Source organism: Somniosus microcephalus, chromosome 32 (assembly GCF_052327205.1).
Source record: "Somniosus microcephalus isolate GS21.2 chromosome 32, FLI_Smic_1.0, whole genome shotgun sequence".
In the NCBI taxonomy this organism is placed as follows: Eukaryota; Metazoa; Chordata; class Chondrichthyes; order Squaliformes; family Somniosidae; genus Somniosus; species Somniosus microcephalus.
Genome location: NC_141018.1, coordinates 31,979,729 through 31,997,488, shown reverse-complemented (window position 1 = coordinate 31,997,488; position 17,760 = coordinate 31,979,729). Strand labels below are relative to the sequence as shown.

The following is a 17,760-nucleotide window of genomic DNA, read 5'->3' as shown; positions in this document are numbered from 1 at the left end:
CTTCACTGTATTAAACAAGATTCCTTCCCTGGGAGAGATGGAATCTGGATTCATTCATGGGTAACTATTAAACTTAACTCAGCGGGATAGGTGCCTCCACTAAATTTTGCTGTCATCTCAAGTGTTCTGCTATATTAGCTTTCCTCCCATCGGTTTTTCAATCTCTTCCTCTCCCTCCTATTTAAGCAAGGTCATCTTGGGACCCACAGGTATTACAGGAAACTCTTTTTTACCCGGCACCGACAGGACCGACATGGTGCCGGTTGATCAAAAAGTCCGGATTACAGAGAGGTATACTTACCAAGGTACGAGAGCCCTGGTTACACGGCACTTGTGCAGGAGTCCCGGTTGCACGGCCACAGATCCAGGCGTCCCGGTTGCACGGCCACAGGTGCAGGAACCCCGGTTGCACGGCCACAGGTGCAGGAACCCCGGTTGCACGGCCACAGATCCAGGCGTCCCGGTTGCACGGCCACAGGTGCAGGCGTCCCGGTTGCACGGCCACAGGTGCAGGAACCCCGGTTGCACGGCCACAGGTGCAGGAACCCCGGTTGCACGGCCACAGGTGCAGGAACCCCGGTTGCACGGCCACAGGTGCAGGAACCCCGGTTGCACGGCCACAGGTGCAGGAACCCCGGTTGCACGGCCACAGGTGCAGGAACCCCGGTTGCACGGCCACAGGTGCAGGAACCCCGGTTGCACGGCCACAGGTGCAGGAACCCCGGTTGCACGGCCACAGGTGCAGGAACCCCGGTTGCACGGCCACAGGTGCAGGAACCCCGGTTGCACGGCCACAGGTGCAGGAACCCCGGTTGCACGGCCACAGGTGCAGGAACCCCGGTTGCACGGCCACAGGTGCAGGAACCCCGGTTGCACGGCCACAGGTGCAGGAACCCCGGTTGCACGGCCACAGGTGCAGGAACCCCGGTTGCACGGCCACAGGTGCAGGAACCCCGGTTGCACGGCCACAGGTGCAGGAACCCCGGTTGCACGGCCACAGGTGCAGGAACCCCGGTTGCACGGCCACAGGTGCAGGAACCCCGGTTGCACGGCCACAGGTGCAGGAACCCCGGTTGCACGGCCACAGGTGCAGGAACCCCGGTTGCACGGCCACAGGTGCAGGAACCCCGGTTGCACGGCCACAGGTGCAGGAACCCCGGTTGCACGGCCACAGGTGCAGGAACCCCGGTTGCACGGCCACAGGTGCAGGAACCCCGGTTGCACGGCCACAGGTGCAGGAACCCCGGTTGCACGGCCACAGGTGCAGGAACCCCGGTTGCACGGCCACAGGTGCAGGAACCCCGGTTGCACGGCCACAGGTGCAGGAACCCCGGTTGCACGGCCACAGGTGCAGGAACCCCGGTTGCACGGCAACAGGTGCAGGAACCCCGGTTGCACGGCCACAGGTGCAGGAACCCCGGTTGCACGGCCACAGGTGCAGGAACCCCGGTTGCACGGCCACAGGTGCAGGAACCCCGGTTACACGGCCACAGGTGCAGGAACCCCGGTTACACGGCCACAGGTGCAGGAACCCCGGTTACACGGCCACAGGTGCAGGAACCCCGGTTACACGGCCACAGATCCAGGAACCCCAGTTACACGGCCACTAATATATAGTAAAACTTACCTGAACCTACTTCTGAATTTTGCCGGTTGAGAGATTTTTCCGGATATTTAGGTGCCAGTTAAAAAAGAGAGTTTTCTGTAGAACAATGGAACAACGAGCTGCATATTCTAGCCCCCCCCACACCCCTACCCCGCCACCAGTACCAATTCAGTGTGATATACTGATGCTTGACTGCTGGGCCCCTTCTGGTACATCACCCAAGTGGTTATTTCTCATGCGAGCCTAGAAAGCGTCAGCAACAATTCACTGCGGGGAGAGGGGACCATAGCCATCCACACTCCGACTGATGTCCACACATACAGTTTCCGTCAAGGGTCAGGACTGCAAATTTAGGAGGCAGAAACCCTGCTGATTTCCCCTTCCCTAGCCCAAGGGCAGCATAACTGCGATTAAATTAGTCAACACGGACATGTTATTATTAGGATGTTCAGACCATTATCCTCTGGTATCACTAAATTCGACTGGCAACAGAAATGCACAGATTCTGCATTAAAATAATTGCCTTGCAGGCATATATAACATGGTGACCATCCACCAGAAGGGAACAGTTAATAGGTAACAATTTATTATGTCAAGAATAAAACGTAGAGATTCTTCACAAGGAAATCACGTGAGCAGCTTTTTGCGTGATCAGGGGCATGATGCAATCAACTGTGAATTGCTGGTAATTGAACGTGGGACCTCTGGCCTGTGCAGTTCAGTTACACACCGTCTATCAATTGAGCCACTGGGGAGTGACAGGTTTTTCACTTTAAAAAAAATCTTATAAAAAGAGGATTTAGTGCAAATCCGCTGATCTTTAATGCCTTCAATTTACTGCCTAACCTTTTGTTCCACATCAGCACCATTAGTTCTAAAAGTTCCCTGGATTGTCTTCTGAATGTTACCCCTGCACAAAAGGAGGCACCTCTACTTTGACAAAGAAGAAATCAATTTGTCAAGTTTGAAGATGGAGCCAGATGTCAAACTGTACACTATGAACAGACACAGTTATAGTAATGCACGTCAGTCTCAGTTTACAAAGTTAAGCCTGCAATTTTGTAACTACTTTATCAGTTTGCAAGTTTTGTTCAAAAATAAGCATGTTAAACTTCTCCTCCTTGGTTTGTCGGGGTGGACTTTCAGATGTGTCAGCAATATTCCAGTTTCTTGCCCAATTGAACATTCTTCATGTTGAACACAGCGAGTGTTGACAGGCTGTTTGGACGAAAACTCAATCCCATCCATAAGGTGTCAGCCTTGGCTCAGTGGTAGCACTCGTGCCTCTGGATCAGAGGTTCAAATCCCACTCCAGACTCGAGCATATAATCCACACTGACATTTAAGTGCAGTACTGAGGGAGTGCTGCACTGTCGGAGGTGCCGTCTTTCAGAGGAGATGTTAAACCAAGACCCCGTCTGCTCCCTCAGGTGAATATTTGTCACTCTTCGGAGAGCAGAGACGTTCTCCTGATGTCCTGACAACATTTATCCCTCAACCAACATTACAAACAGATTAGCTGATCATTTATCTCAGTGCTGTTTGTGGGACCTTGCTGTGATTACACTTCATTGGCAGTGAAGCACTACAGGATATCCTGAGACATGAATATATGATTTTAATAAAATGTACTTTGTTTCTATACCCAAAATTGATGCAAATGCAATTTCAGCAAAAAACACTGGATAGTTATGAGCAGGAACCTTTCCTAACCTAATGAAACGGATCCAATTTTAGTTCTCCCTATTGCCACTCCGACTGAGATCGACAAACTCGTCACAAAACAAATATCTTATGAAGGTTCAACATCGGAACGAAGAGTCTTGCACTAATCAACTGTGTATTTCAAACATCAGCAGTAATTACAGCCTAATTGACAATCTGTTTGAATGTCACTAAATGCAGTAACAGTTGGCACATAGATAGGCACAAACAAAATAAAACTACGGTGTAAAATTGAATCATTACTGCAAATACTGGGGAGGGATTAGTCAGCTATTTTCTAGTCCGAGATCAAATTAGTTCAATACTTCAATTAATGTCCTATATTAGGTTACAATTAATGTCCTAGATTAGGTTACAATTAATGTCCTAGATTAGGTTACAATTAATGTCCTAGATTAGGTTACTACCTCAATTACAGCCCTAAGTAGTTAAGGATCGACCTACATCGCATCTGGCGAAAAAAATGCACAAGCTGGCTTTCAACTTGAGCAGCAAGTTTCAATTAAGCTGCAAACACATTGTAAGGTAGTCAAATCATCAGCATGCACCTTGTAATGCAAATTAAACTTTTTAATCATTGCCCCCACCCCCATCCTTTCCTGTTGTGATTATTTTTGGTTAGTGGCTGCTGCTAAGAGAACTTGCCTCTGATTACTAAGCTCAACCGGACTGGAAGGTTTAAACTGAAATGCACCCTCTGAAATAAAACAGACGCTGACGCACTCTGGGTTAAGGATTCTCTTGGCTGTCGTTAGGTCCTTCAATTTCCCCTTTTCCACGCGCCAGGGCTTCAATCAATAATGCAAATCAAGTAAATTCAAGTTAATCGCAAAAGAAATATGGATGACAAAGGCCATTTGCCTTATCCATCCAGAAAGACCCTGCAGTCGGCCCATCACATCATCCATTTGTTTCCTAAATGATTTCAGGTCTTATTTTAATTCCTTTTCTTCTTATTCACCTCCATTTTGAGTGAAGAACTTCCTGAAAATTGACCTAAACTTGTCTTTTACTAGTGTAGTCCTGGTTTAGTTTGACTTAAATTTCCAGATTTCCCTTTTCCATACTGTTTACTATCTTAGGTCACCTCTCAGTTGCCTCTTTTGAAGAATGAAAAGCCAAGTTTCTCCTGTCTTTTTCATATCTCAGTTCTCTATCCCTTGGGATTAGCCCTTTGGCTCTTGTCTGAAATGCCCCTTGTAGATTAGAACTGGACACAGTGCTCGAGGTCTGGATTGACGTAACTTTCTCAGATTTGTACTCCACTCTTTTTGCTACTGTATATAGTTCTGCATTCTATTTGCTTTACTGATTGCTGTTCCACAGGGGTACAGCTCAGTCTGTTTTGTACTCATTTGATTGCACTGGTTGTGAGATTTCCTCATTCAGAATCTTAAATGGATCACAGATTTTTTCAGTATTAAGACAATTAGTCAAACTAAAATACCAGCAACTTCTCAATATGGGAAATTCAGGTTGGGTCTATTACTTGAAGGTAAATTAACGTGTGATACAATGCCTGCATTCCTAAAATGCAGACACCATGAATGTTATCCAGCTAACCACCACTTTGCTTAAGGTCCCCTACATGAGTGAGAACACACATTTAGTATCTTACCCAAAAGATACCCAAAAATCTAATTTTTAAAGAAATTGAAAATGAGCTTGAGACAATTATAACAATCTGAAATCATAAATTGAATTTAGATAATATCCAAGAAACCTATTGTGGTAAACCACTGTTTGTATTCCTGTTTGTCCTGTTTGTATTCCACTGTGTACATGCCTGGACATGCCTCGGCTGACTCCTCCCACAGGTCCTAGTATAAAGGTGACTGCTCCCCAGCCCTTGGTATCCTGGACCGGTCGACCACTCGAGGCAGACCTCCATTCTGTTGTTAATAAAAGCCTTTCGTTACTCTTCTAACTCTCAGTCTTTTATGAGTAATTGATAGCGCATCAATTTTATTAACAACATTTTTATAATGGAGAAGATCCTCACACCAGCATGCCTGGACTTAGATCATCGGGAGGCGGACTCATCCACCAAGTTTACTCACTGGCTTAAGTGTTTCGAAAAATTCCTGACCGCCTCCGAAGCAATCAAATCGGACGAGGACAAACTGGATGTCCTGACCTCCAAAGTGAACCACCGAGTGTACTCGGTCATCCAAGACGCGACCTCGTACGCGGACGCTATCAAGCTCCTCAAGGACCAGTACACGCGCCCAGTGAACGAAGTGTACGCCAGGCACCTCCTGGGGAGTCGTAAATAACAACCTGGGGAATCGACCGTGGAATACCTTCAGGCACTGTCTGTGCTTGGCCGGGCCTGTGGTTGTAAGGATGTAAAGGCCGCCGTGTACACAGAGGAACTTATCCGGGACGCTTTTGTAGCGGGCCACAGATCCAATTACACACGACAGCGACTGTTGGAGCAGAGTAACCTCGACCTCAACAAGGCCTCTGAACTCGCACTATCGTTGGATGCAGCCTACCAGGGCATGGATGCCTACTCCTCTGCACCGTGGACGCCGCGGGGAATGACAGCCTGGGACACGGTAGGACCGCCTCATAGCGCCGTGCCACCCCAGCCACACCCCAACAACGGCCCAACTACCGCAGCAGTGTCCCAAGGCCAGACAGCAGTGCCCCAAGGCCAGAAATGCTACTTCTGTGGCCAGGCAAAACACCCCAGAGCGCGCTGCCCGGCGAAAAACGCGATCTGCTCGGGCTGCGGGAAGAAGGGACACTACGCTAGCGTCTGCAGGGCCAAAGCCACCCCGAACCCCAGCAGCGCCGCGTGTGGGCCATGCGGGTCGCCATTTTGGACCTCCCCGGCCGTGTGCGAATCACCGGTACAGCAGCCATTTTGGACGCCTCCAGCCACATGGGGATCATGGACGCCGCCATCTTGGACGACAGCCGGGACGCAGCAGGCCCCCGACACCGCCTCATCTGATACCCGCAGCGACACACCGACCCCTACGCTGGCATCCGTTACACTGGACCAAGCGAGACCGCACCAACTGGCCAGTTCCACAATGGACATTAAGGTAAATGGTCACGATACAATCTGCCTTTTTGACTCTGGGAGCACGGAGAGCTTCATCCACCCCGACACGGTGCGGCGTTGCTCTCTCCCAGTCCTGCCTGCGCAACAGCGGATTTCTATGGCCTCCGAGTCCCAGTCGGCGGACATCGGCGGCTACTGCGTGGTGACACTCGTAGTAGACGGGACCGCGTACGATCATTTTAAACTTCTGGTCCTGCCTGACCTCTGCGCTGCCGTCCTGCTGGGGTTAGATTTTCAGTGCCACCTTAAAAGTGTTACGATGGCGTACGGTGGACCCCTACCCCCACTCACAGTCCGCAGCCAGCAGCTTCCAAATTGCCCGCCGCGCACCAGGTGCAACCTCTCCACACTCAGAGTCACCCCCCCACCACTGTTTGCTAACCTCAGCACCAGCCCCTGGCGAGCCCAGGTTGTGGTCGTTAAGACCAGCGAGAAGCAGCGCCTGGTCATCGACTACAGCCAGACAATAAATCGCTACACCCTGCTGGACGCCTACCCACTCCCCCGTATAGCTGATATGGTCAACCAGATCGCGCAGTACCGAGTCTTCTCGACCATTGACCTGAAATCAGCGTACCACCAGCTCCCCATCCGCCCTGAGGACCGCCAGTACACTGCCTTTGAGGCAAATGGCCGCCTCTATCACTTCCTTAGGGTTCCCTTTGGCGTCACCAACGGGGTCTCCATCTTCCAAAGGGAGATGGACCGGATGGTAGATCAAAATGCGTTGCAGGCCACTTTCCCATATCTGGACAATGTAACCATCTGCGGCCGTGACTTGCAGGACCATGACGCAAACCTCGAAAAATTCCTCCGCACCGCCCAACTCCTAAACCTGACATATAACAAGGAGAAGTGCATATTCCGCACAAACCGCCTCGCCATCCTTGGCTGTGTTGTGGAACACGGAGTCATCGGCCCCGACCCCGACCGGATGCGTCCCCTTATGGAACTTCCACTGCCCCACTGCCTCAAGGCCCTGAAGAGGTGCCTAGGGTTTTTCTCCTATTACGCCCAGTGGGTCCCCTACTATGCGGACAAGGCCCGTCCGCTGATCAAGTCCACCTCTTTTCCCTTGACGGCAGAGGCCCGCTTAGCCTTCCACCGTATCAAGGAGGACATTGCCAAAGCCACCATGCACGCAGTGGACGAATCCATCCCCTTCCAGGTGGAAAGCGACGCGTCCGACTTTGCCCTGGCCGCTACCCTCAATCAGGCGGGGAGACCCGTGGCCTTCTTTTCACGAACCCTCCAAGGCCCGGAGACCAGACACTCCGCTGTTGAGAAGGAGGCCCAGGCGATTGTGGAGGCTGTGCGTCATTGGAGGCACTACCTGGCCGGAAAACGATTTACCCTGCTCACTGCGCATCACCTATTTAAAAAGATATCCGATTGCTATCCCCGATAGTTCAGCGACTTTATCCAGGGAGCAGCTGAACCATCCAAACCAGAGAGGTACCAGGTTCAATCCTGGCCTGTGTCGAGCTGGGGCAACGGCACTGGTATTACAATAGGTCTCATCATCCCGGATTGCTATCTAGCAACACCCACAGAAAGCATGCATGTGAATGGCACATGATCAGGCTCAGCTGTAGTTTCCTCCCACTGCCTCTATGGTTAAATAGTCCTAACGACACTCAGTCATGCCTCACATGAAAAATGGCCTTTTGGGTTTATATTGTACATTATAAAAAAGTATGTTTTGTGTTTACAATTTTATCAGAACAGTGAATTTAAAACATGTCTGTGTTGAGGATCCCCCTGCAATATTGACACACGCTTTGGGACCCTTGGCCCAAACTTCCAAAAGACAAGGCTACCTACTCAAAACAGTGCTTTCAGTACAGAATTAAGTTATAAAACGGAAATAACATGCCAGCACATCAAAGATACAGAAAACTGATCATCTCGAGAACCCCCAGGATCCCCATATGGGCTTCCTAAAGTCTTTGGGGGGGGGGGGGGGGGGGCACGCGGGGATTTTGAAAAACTACCGTCAAAGGAAGCAACAATTGGTCCGTCAGAAGCCAGCTCATTTGGCAACAGACCAATAAACACACACACCTCTCCCAAACACAGATTCTTGCACAGGCTAGCTACAGGCTTTAGTATTGTGTGCAGTTTTGGTCGCCTTATCTGAGGAAGGATGTTCTTGCCATGGAGAGAGTGCAGCAAAGATTCACCAGACTGATACCTGGGATGGCAGGAATGACGTATGAAGAGAGATTGGGTCGATTGGGCTTATACTCACTGGAGTTTAGAAGAATGAGAGGGGATCTCATTGAAACTTATAAAATTCTAACAGGACTAGACAGACTAGATGCAGGAAGGATGTTCCCGATGGCGGGAGAGTCCAGAACCAGGGGTCACAGTCTAAGGATAAGGGGTAAGCCATTTAGGACTGAGATGAGGAGGAATTTCTTCACCCAGAGAGTGGTGAACCTGTGGAATTCTCTACCACACAAGGCAGTTGAGGCCAACTTATTAAATATATTCAAGAAGGAGTTAGATATATTTCTTAAGGCTAAAGGGATCAAGGGATATGGGGAGAAAGCAGGGACAGGGCACTGAATTTGGATGATCAGCCATGATCTCATTAAATGGCAGAACAGGCTCGAGGGGCCAAATGGCCTACTCCTGCTCCTATCTTCTATGTTTCTATGAACCAAGTACAGTTGGTAGACTAGCTAAATTTGCCAACTAGGTACTTATGTCAAGTACAGTATCAGCACCAAGTATTGTAGCTGTGCAATAAATATGCTTTTAAAACTCAACTTACTTTTGTTTCTCATGGAGGTAACACATTTAAAATCCTGTTCTTGGAATGGCACATCTTGTTTTAAGCTGAGAATACGACAACTTAAAAAAAAAAAAAAAAAAAAAAAATCATTTATGGGATGTGGCCAGCATTTATTGCCCATCCCTAGTTGCCCTTGAGAAGGTGGTGGTGAGCCGCCTTCTTGAACCACTACAGTCCGTGTGGTGAAGGTGCTCCCACAGTGCTGTTAGGGAGGGAGTTCCAGGATTCTGACCCAGCAACGATGAAGGATCGGCGATATATTTCCAAGTCAGGATGGTGTGTGTGACTTGGAGGAGAACTTGGAGGTGGTGGTGTTCGCATGCGCCTGCTGCCCTTGTCCTTCTAGGTGGAAGAGGTCGCGGGTTTGGGAGGTGCTGCCAAAGAAGCCTTGGCGAGTTGCTGCAGTGCATCTTGTAGATGGTACACACTGCAGCCACGGTGCGCTGGTGGTGGAGGGAGTGAATGTTTAAGGTGGTGGATGGGGTGCCAATCAAGCGGGCTGCTTTGTCCTGAATGGTGTCGAGCTTCTTGAGTGTTGTTGGAGCTGCACTCATCCAGGCAAGAGGAGAGTATTCCATCACACTCCTGACTTGTGCCTTGTAGATGGTAGAAAGGCTTTGGGGAGTCAGGAGGTGAGACACTCGCCGCAGAATACCTAGCCTCTGACCTGCTCTTGTTGCCACAGTATTTATACAAATGATTTAGAAACAAAAACTTAAGTCATTAAATTGGGAGGAAAAAGTGGCTCAAGTAAAAAGAAAAAGTAACTATACAGAAGCACTATAAACTATTTGTGTATTCTACACACGTTTTTAACTAGGCTCCATTCCTTCAAATGATGTTATAATGAAAGTCAGTTGAAACTAAAAGAGCGGTTCGCTGTTCAAAAGGCCAACTATATTTGAAAAATTTGCCAATGAACGAAGTTAGAAAGGATCACCTTGCCCCCTATAGCCGGCTGCTTCTGCCCACTTCCACAGTAAATGACCATCTGTGAGCCTAGACAGCAAAGCTCCTTAAACAAAGGATTACTTTTGAACAAAAAGGAGGCAGTTGCAAGAGCACAAAACAGAACACGCAACAGATAAAATACGTGGCAAAGCGTTTACTTGCTCAGTTAGTTGGTTTAAAATTCTGGTTCAGTGGGTAAATGCATCACATGGCGTGGCACTGAGCCATGCAGACTAGAACGATCATGGGTTCTGGACCGGGTTTGCACCGAATTAACCAATCGGAGGTGGAAGCTACAATGGGACTCACATCCTTGGACTGTGGGTGTGGGAGGAGGGGGGGGGGGGGGGGGGAAAGAGAGAATAAGGAACAGAAAAGAGAGAGAAAAAATGTTTGTTAGCCAGTTGCCACTGCCGGAGGTTTATCAGGCAAGAATGGAATTGGAAATAACAGAAAATGCTGGAAATACTCAACGGGCCAGGCAGCATCCGTGGAGAGAGAAAGAGAGTTAACGTTTCAGGTCCCAGACCTGAAACGTTAACTCTGTTTCTCTCTCCACGGATGCTGCCTGGCCTGCTGAGTATTTCCAGCATTTTCTGTTGTTATTTCAGATTTCCAGCATCCGCAGTATTTTGCTATTTTATAAGAATGGAATGGAATTGGACTTGTATAGGTCGCCAAAATTCTCTATTCAGATTCATGTGATGAATAGCCAGAAACAACATTATGGTGCAAGAACAGCAGCTCGGTGATAAAAATCACACTGACGTGATGGTCTACTGCCCAAATTGTGTTGGCAAACACTCGTTTCAATTTTGCACAGCCAAACTTACTATTTTACATTTGGGCAAGGGAGCAACTGCCACCACACCTGGAACCATACCTCCTGCATGTGCTGCTACATTTGACCAGGAAGGCTAGAACAGGTGGAGGAAGGAGGGGTGAAAACAAGAGTAAAATAAAGTGAAGCTATATACAGCCCATCATGTCAAAAATGAATCTAATGCTAGCTTGATTCTTTCTTGGAGCCGCACGTCGATAGGTTTGTGCTTCTGTACATAATGATGCAGAACAGGATATGCACTAATACGATAGCAAAATGGATGTGCACTAGGGTTGTTCCAGTTGGTAAGGAACCACCCATTAAACGTAATTAAGATAGCATATTTGAGTGTCTCTCGAGAGGTTCTGAACAAAAAAAAGATATCCGCGCAGATTGCAACATAGTGTGAACGCACCAAACCTAGAACCAGTTAAAGTGACGAAAAGATGTGGAATTTAACTGGTCAAACTTGTATTCTCTGGCTTAGTTGCTCAGAAAGTCACATCTCATTATTTGTTAAAAATTTAATTGGAATTAAGGAAATCAAAATTTAACAAAGCTTTATTACAAAGGATTTGGATCGAGAGAGAGAAAACTGTACTCCCAGCCTTAAAAATTAATCAAAAATACTGTATTTTCAATTGCTTTGTATTTACATTGTTAGAATTTTGAAGACGTCAAATAAATGTACACATTTATGAATAAAAATGCACAGGAACTCTATGCATCAAAGCTTTAGAAAATATGCAACTAGATGATAGATCTGCTCCACATGCAATAACTTTCTGTTAATCTCTCTCCCTCCCATTTTCATTCTTGGCTGCCCTATCTTCTTTCCAATCTACTTTTGCTCAACAAACCATTCTATAATCCAACTAAGCTTCTATCAACACTGACATCTGGCACACTAGTTTAAGTAGTGTCAAACTACTAGCTATCTCACTGCCTGCCTGGCATCCCATCTTCCACGCTTCATAAACTTGAGCTCACCCAAAACTCTGCTGCCTGTATCCTAACTTGCACCAAATCCCGTTCACCCATCACCCCAGTGCTCGCTGACCTACATTGGCCCCCGGTCCTGCAATACCTCAAATTTAATATTATTCTCATCCTGGTTTCATCGCCCCTCCCTATCGTTGTAACCTCCTCCAGCCCTACAATCCTCCAAGATCTCTGCGCTCCTCCAATTCTGGCCTCTTGCACATCCCCGATTTTAAATGCTCTACCATTGGCGGCCGTGCCTTCAGAGTCCTGGGCCCTAAATTCTGAAATTCCCTCCCTAAATCTCTCTGCCTCTCTTTCCTCCTTTTAGACGCTCCTTAATACCTACCTCTTTGACCAAGCTTTTGGTCATCTGTCCTAATATAGCCTAGTGGCTTGGTGTCAAATTTCATTTGCTGACGCTTCTGTGAAGCACCTTGGGACATTTTACTATGTTAATGACGCTATATAAATGCAAGTTGTTGTTGATGCCATACAATATAAATCAGCAAAAGCTAATAAAGTGTATATTTTTAAAACAAAAACAGACTATGTGGACCTGCAGCACTCACCATCCATCATTACCCAATGTGTAGCCTTCATTTATAAAAATATACATGAAATAACTTTATGTTTCTACCCTTCCACATTCAATTGTAGACAAAATTTACCTTATTAAAATGTTGCAGGTGCTTTTCTCTATCAAAACTCAGCCTGCCTATATTTTCAGTTGTGCCTACTTCAGCATGCAGTTTGAAGGACATTTCAAAATCTGTTCCTACCTACAATCTCCAACATGCAAAGATGCTAGGCTCCCCAGAAACAACATTAGAGTGCAACAACATGGCAGTTCTATGATAAGCGTCACACTGACAGTCTATTGTCCAAATTGAGGTGGCAAATCAATTTCGGCAGAACCAAACTTAATATTTTACCTGATGAAAGGTCATCGACCTGAAACGTTCACTATTTCTCTCTCCTCAGATATTGCCTGACCTGCTGAGTGTTTCCAACATTTTCTGTTTTTACTTAATATGTTACCTTTTCCTCTATATACAGTATTGAGTTATGGGCTAAATATTGCACCCTATAACAATGCTAGTAAGGAGACAATAAACTGTATTTCCTCCTCCCCCACCCCATCATCTCTCCTTGCCCTTTTCTGAAGAGACGAACTCATACTAGAGTGCATTCTAGAGGTACTGGTGGGAGCCCTCTTAACTGGCATTTCCAAGTGTCGACATGAATAGCAAGTGTCTGTAGGTCAATTGACCACAGGGGGGGGGGGTGCAATCACAGCCAAATTCAATATTGTACAATATCAAGGTGAATTCTCAATAGGGGTACATTGTGAAGCAGACACTTGGAGCAGGAATCCTAACTAATGGCCTCTGGAAAGAAATAGAGGCCAAATGCACCACCATCACAGCCAACTTATATCAGCGAACAAACCCATCACAGACTAGGAACTGATCTTGGCACCTTTATCCACTGAGCCATCGGGAGAGTCCGGCTCCAGGATTATTTCTACAGCTGCAAAGCAGCATCTCAAATCTAACTAGAAATTATCTTCTGCAACACTCATCTTCTCTAACCTTGGCCAGGATATTCCAGAACGGAACCATGCACACATTAATAGTTAATTCCTGATATAAAAAGATTAACTGAGGCCTTCAGCTATAATGTTGGACCTGTGTCAGTCTGCCTCACACCATGACTTTTCTAAGTTTCTGCCAATTCCTATTTAAACAGGCCACTAGGAAGATGCACAAAAGCAGCAGAGTTTAAAATCACTCAATGATTTCTCTTCCACCTTTCGGAAAGAAATAACTTGCAAACACTCCATATGGTTTGACTGAAATCAAGAACTCAAGATGTGAGGAAATCACAGAAATGAGCCCACTACTGTGCAATATGAAGTGGCTGGGACTCGTGCCTGTACGACAATGTAATGCTACCAGACCTTTAACAGTGTCCAAAAACCAGAGTCCCACAACACTGATCCTTTCATCATCTCCAAAATCACCAGACCCAGTAATATAATAAATATACACAAATATGAATTTCCTAAAACTTTTTACATATAAAAAAAATGTATTTAGGAGGAGCAAAAGGATCCAAGGGAAAAGATTTACAAATCATTAAAGTTAACAGGGCAGGTTTACAATACCATTAATAAATGCAAACTATGCATTGGAGTACATTTCTAGAGGAATAGAATTGAAAAGCAGAGGGGTTATGTTAAAACTTGTATAGAACTCTGGTTAGACCACACTTAGTACTATGCACAGTTACAGTCTCCATATTACCAAAAGGATATGGAGGCACTGGAGAAGGTGCAAAAAAGACTTACAAGGGTGTTACCAGAACAGAGAGGTTATAACTTTCAGCAAAGGCTTTTCTCTATAGAAAAAAAAATTGAGGGTTGATCTAACAGAAGTCTTTAAAATGATGAAGGGGTTTGAGAAGGTAGACATAGAGAAGATGTTCCCACTTGTGTGCGTTGGGGGGAGTCCAAAACTAGAGGCCATGAATATATGTCACTAATAAATCCAATAAAGAATTCAGGAGGATCTTTTTTACCCATAAAGTGCTGAGAATGTGGAACCCGCTACCACATGGAGTAGATGAGGCAAATAGCATAGATGCATTTAAGGGGAAGCTAGATAAGTACAGGAGGGAGAAAATAGAAGGATATGCGGATAGAGTGAGATGAAATAAGGCAGACCAAAAACATATAGTTGACCTTTTGATGAAGGGTCCCAGACCTGAAACGTTAACTCTGTTTCTCTCTCCACGGATGCTGCCTGGCCTGCTGAGTATTTCCAGCATTTTCTGTTGTTATTTCAGATTTCCAGCATCCGCAGTATTTTGCTATTGAGATAGACCGGTTGGGCCAAATGGTCTGTTTCGGTTTCCTACATTACAACAGTGACGACACTTCAAAAATTACTTCATCGGCTGTGAAGCGCTTCGGGACATGCGGTGGTTGTGAAAGGCGCTGTATAAATGCAAATCTTTCTTTTCTTTTGTGTGCTGTAAATGCTATGTAATATACAAAAGACGACAGGCTTGCATTTATACGCGCCTTTCACGACCACCGGACATCTCAAAGCACTTTACAGCCAATGAAGTACTTTTGAAGTGGAGTCACTGTTGTAATGTGGGAAACGCAGCAGCCAATTTGCACACAGCAAGCTCCCACAAACAGCAATGTGCTAATGACCAGATAATCTGTTTTAGTTATGTTGTTATATAAACGAGAGAGAGGAGAGTCTGGTGAATCAATTGTGACAACTGGTGCTCAGATTTTTTTCTAGCCAGATTAACACTGGGATTTAAAAAAAAAGCCAAAACTTAAACCCAGGATGGTTTTGTGAGATGGGTGTGGGCAAGGGTGTTGGCCTTCGTAGCGAGAGGGCTCGAGTACAGGAACAAGGATGTCTTGCTGCAGTTGTACAGGGCCTTGGTGAGACCACACCTGGAGTATTGTGTGCAGTTTTGGTCGCCTTATCTGAGGAAGGATGTTCTTGCCATGGAGGGAGTGCAGCGAAGATTCACCAGACTGATACCTGGGATGGCAGGAATGACGTATGAGGAGAGATTGGGTCGATTGGGCTTGTACTCGCTGGAGTTTAGAAGAATGAGGGGGGAATCTCATTGAAACTTATAAAATTCTAACAGGACTAGACAGACTAGATGCAGGAAGGATGTTCTCGATGGCGGGGGAGTCCAGAACCAGGGGTCACAGTCTAAGGATAAGGGGTAAGCCATTTAGGACAGAGATGGGGAGGAATTTCTTCACCCAGAGAGTGGTGAACCTGTGGAATTCTCTACCACAGAAGGCAGTGGAGGCCAATTCACTAAATATATTCAAGAAGGAGTTAGATATATTTCTTAAGGCTAAAGGGATCAAGGGATATGGGAAGGCGGCAGGGACAGGGTACTGAATTTGGATGATCAGTCATGATCTCATTGAATGGCGGAGCAGGCTCGAGGGGCCGAATGGCTTACTCCTGCTCCTATCTTCTATGTTTCTGTTTAAGACAGACTTGCATTTATACAGCGCCTTTCACGACCACCGGACATCTCGAAAGCGCTTTACAGCCAATGAAGTACTTTTGAAGTGGAGTCATTGTTGTAATGTGGGAAACTTGGCAGCCAATTTGCACACAGCAAGCTCCCACAAACAGCAATGTGCTAATGGCCAGATAATCTGTTTTGGTTATTTGTTATATAAATGAGAGAGAGAGAGAGAGAGAGAAGAGTCTGGTGAATCAATTGTGGCAACTGGTGCTCAGATTTTTTTCTATCCAGAGTAACTCGGGGAAAAAAAAGGGCAAAACTTAAACCCAGGATGGTTTTGTGAGATGGGTGTGGGCAGTACCTTAAAACCCTTGTGACTTGACGCCTTGCAATTGACCTTTCCCCTCAAGGAAGGAGCTGCACCTGCTTTCAAGCAAAACCCTGCCAGGTAAAGAAAAACTTTCAAACAAAATGTTTTATTTTTCCCCCTTCTTTTTCCAGACCCCTTCCCCTCTCCCTAAAACTCGGGTCCCCCCGCTGCACTTTCCCAGCGACTTTCGCCTCTGAAGACGCAAAGTTACGCCCAACAAACAGGAGCGTAAGCACGCGGCGACAACCAAACTTGCTTTCACCCGCCCCCTTGCCCGGCGCCGATTGGCTGGGGAGGAGTGTCCGCCGCTCCTCCATTGGTCAGCCGCCACGTCAATCAGCCAGCCCAGCAAGTTAGGCTACCTCAGGACCTTTTTTTTTAACCGCAACGGTTAGGCCCACCCGAATATTTTGTTTACTTTCCCCACCCCATCCTCCTCCTTTTTAAACTTGCAAATTAAAGACACTTTGTTTTTACCTGAAAGGGATTTATATCCACCGGAGCCACGAAAGGGTTGGCGTCGAATTCCGACATCTTTTTTTTCCCCTCACTCTCTCTTTCCCACACCCCCCGCCTGTGAAGTTTTGCTTTTTGCCGGACAGCTCGCTTCTGCCACTCGCGCTCACTTCTGCTACTCGCGCTCACTTCCTTGTGCCAGCCGGCCGCAGACGCCGGAGGATCTGCGCACGCGCCACCAGCCGCCCGCCCTTGTGACCTCACAATGGGGGGGGGGAAGGAGGAGGAAAGTGGGCGGGGCCCGGCCCTCGACGCGCTGACGTCAGAAGGGCACGGCGCAGCTTTGGCAAACTCACCCCCCCAACCAAAAAAAAATGTTTTTCCCCATTATTTTAAAAGGGGCTGCTCCTTGATTTTTTCGGTTGCACTTCAGTCCCACGCTCCTTCTGTCTCAAAGGAGCAGGAAGAGGCCTTTCAGCCCCTCCAGGCAAGATTACCTGTAAACATCTGACATTATTCTCTGACTATATAAGCTGTGTCTTTATGCATTTCTCCACTTCACCTGACGAAGGAGCAGCGCTCCGAAAGCTTGTGATTTCAAATAAAGCTGTTGGACTATAACCTGGTGTTTGACTTCTTACATTTCTTCTCTCTTAGGCAGTCCCTCGGAACCGAGGATGAATTGCTTCCACATTAAAAATGAGTTCGCAGGTGACTGATGAGTTCAATGCGGGGTCTACAGTCTCTGTCACAGGTGGGGCAGACGGTGGTTGAAGGGGTGGGTGGGTGGGGTGCTTGGGTTGACGTGCGCTCCTTGCGCTGCCTGCGCTTGGCTTCCGCTTGCTCCCGGCGAAGAGACTCGAGGTGTTCGGTGCCTTCCCGGATGCTTCTCCTCCACTTTGTGCGGTCTTGGGCCAGGGATTCCCAGGTGTCGGTGGGGATGTTA

The 17,760-nt window shown here is 47.2% G+C and overlaps 1 protein-coding gene across 3 annotated transcripts in view; it reads right to left on the bottom strand.

The window, feature by feature from the left end:
* The window catches only part of scamp2 (secretory carrier membrane protein 2), a 46,462-nt gene extending 29,402 nt beyond the window's left edge, over positions 1–17,060 (bottom strand). The window contains exon 1 of one of the 3 annotated variants that reach the window (XM_085972313.1): positions 16,836–17,060. In XM_085972313.1, coding sequence (XP_085828439.1) covers positions 16,836–16,892 — 57 coding nt within the window. In that variant the 5' untranslated portion in view covers positions 16,893–17,060. The remainder of the gene's footprint in view (positions 1–16,835) is intronic. The other 2 variants (XM_085972312.1, XM_085972314.1) reach the window with 2 other exon arrangements.
* Between the last annotated feature and the right edge of the window lie 700 nt (positions 17,061–17,760).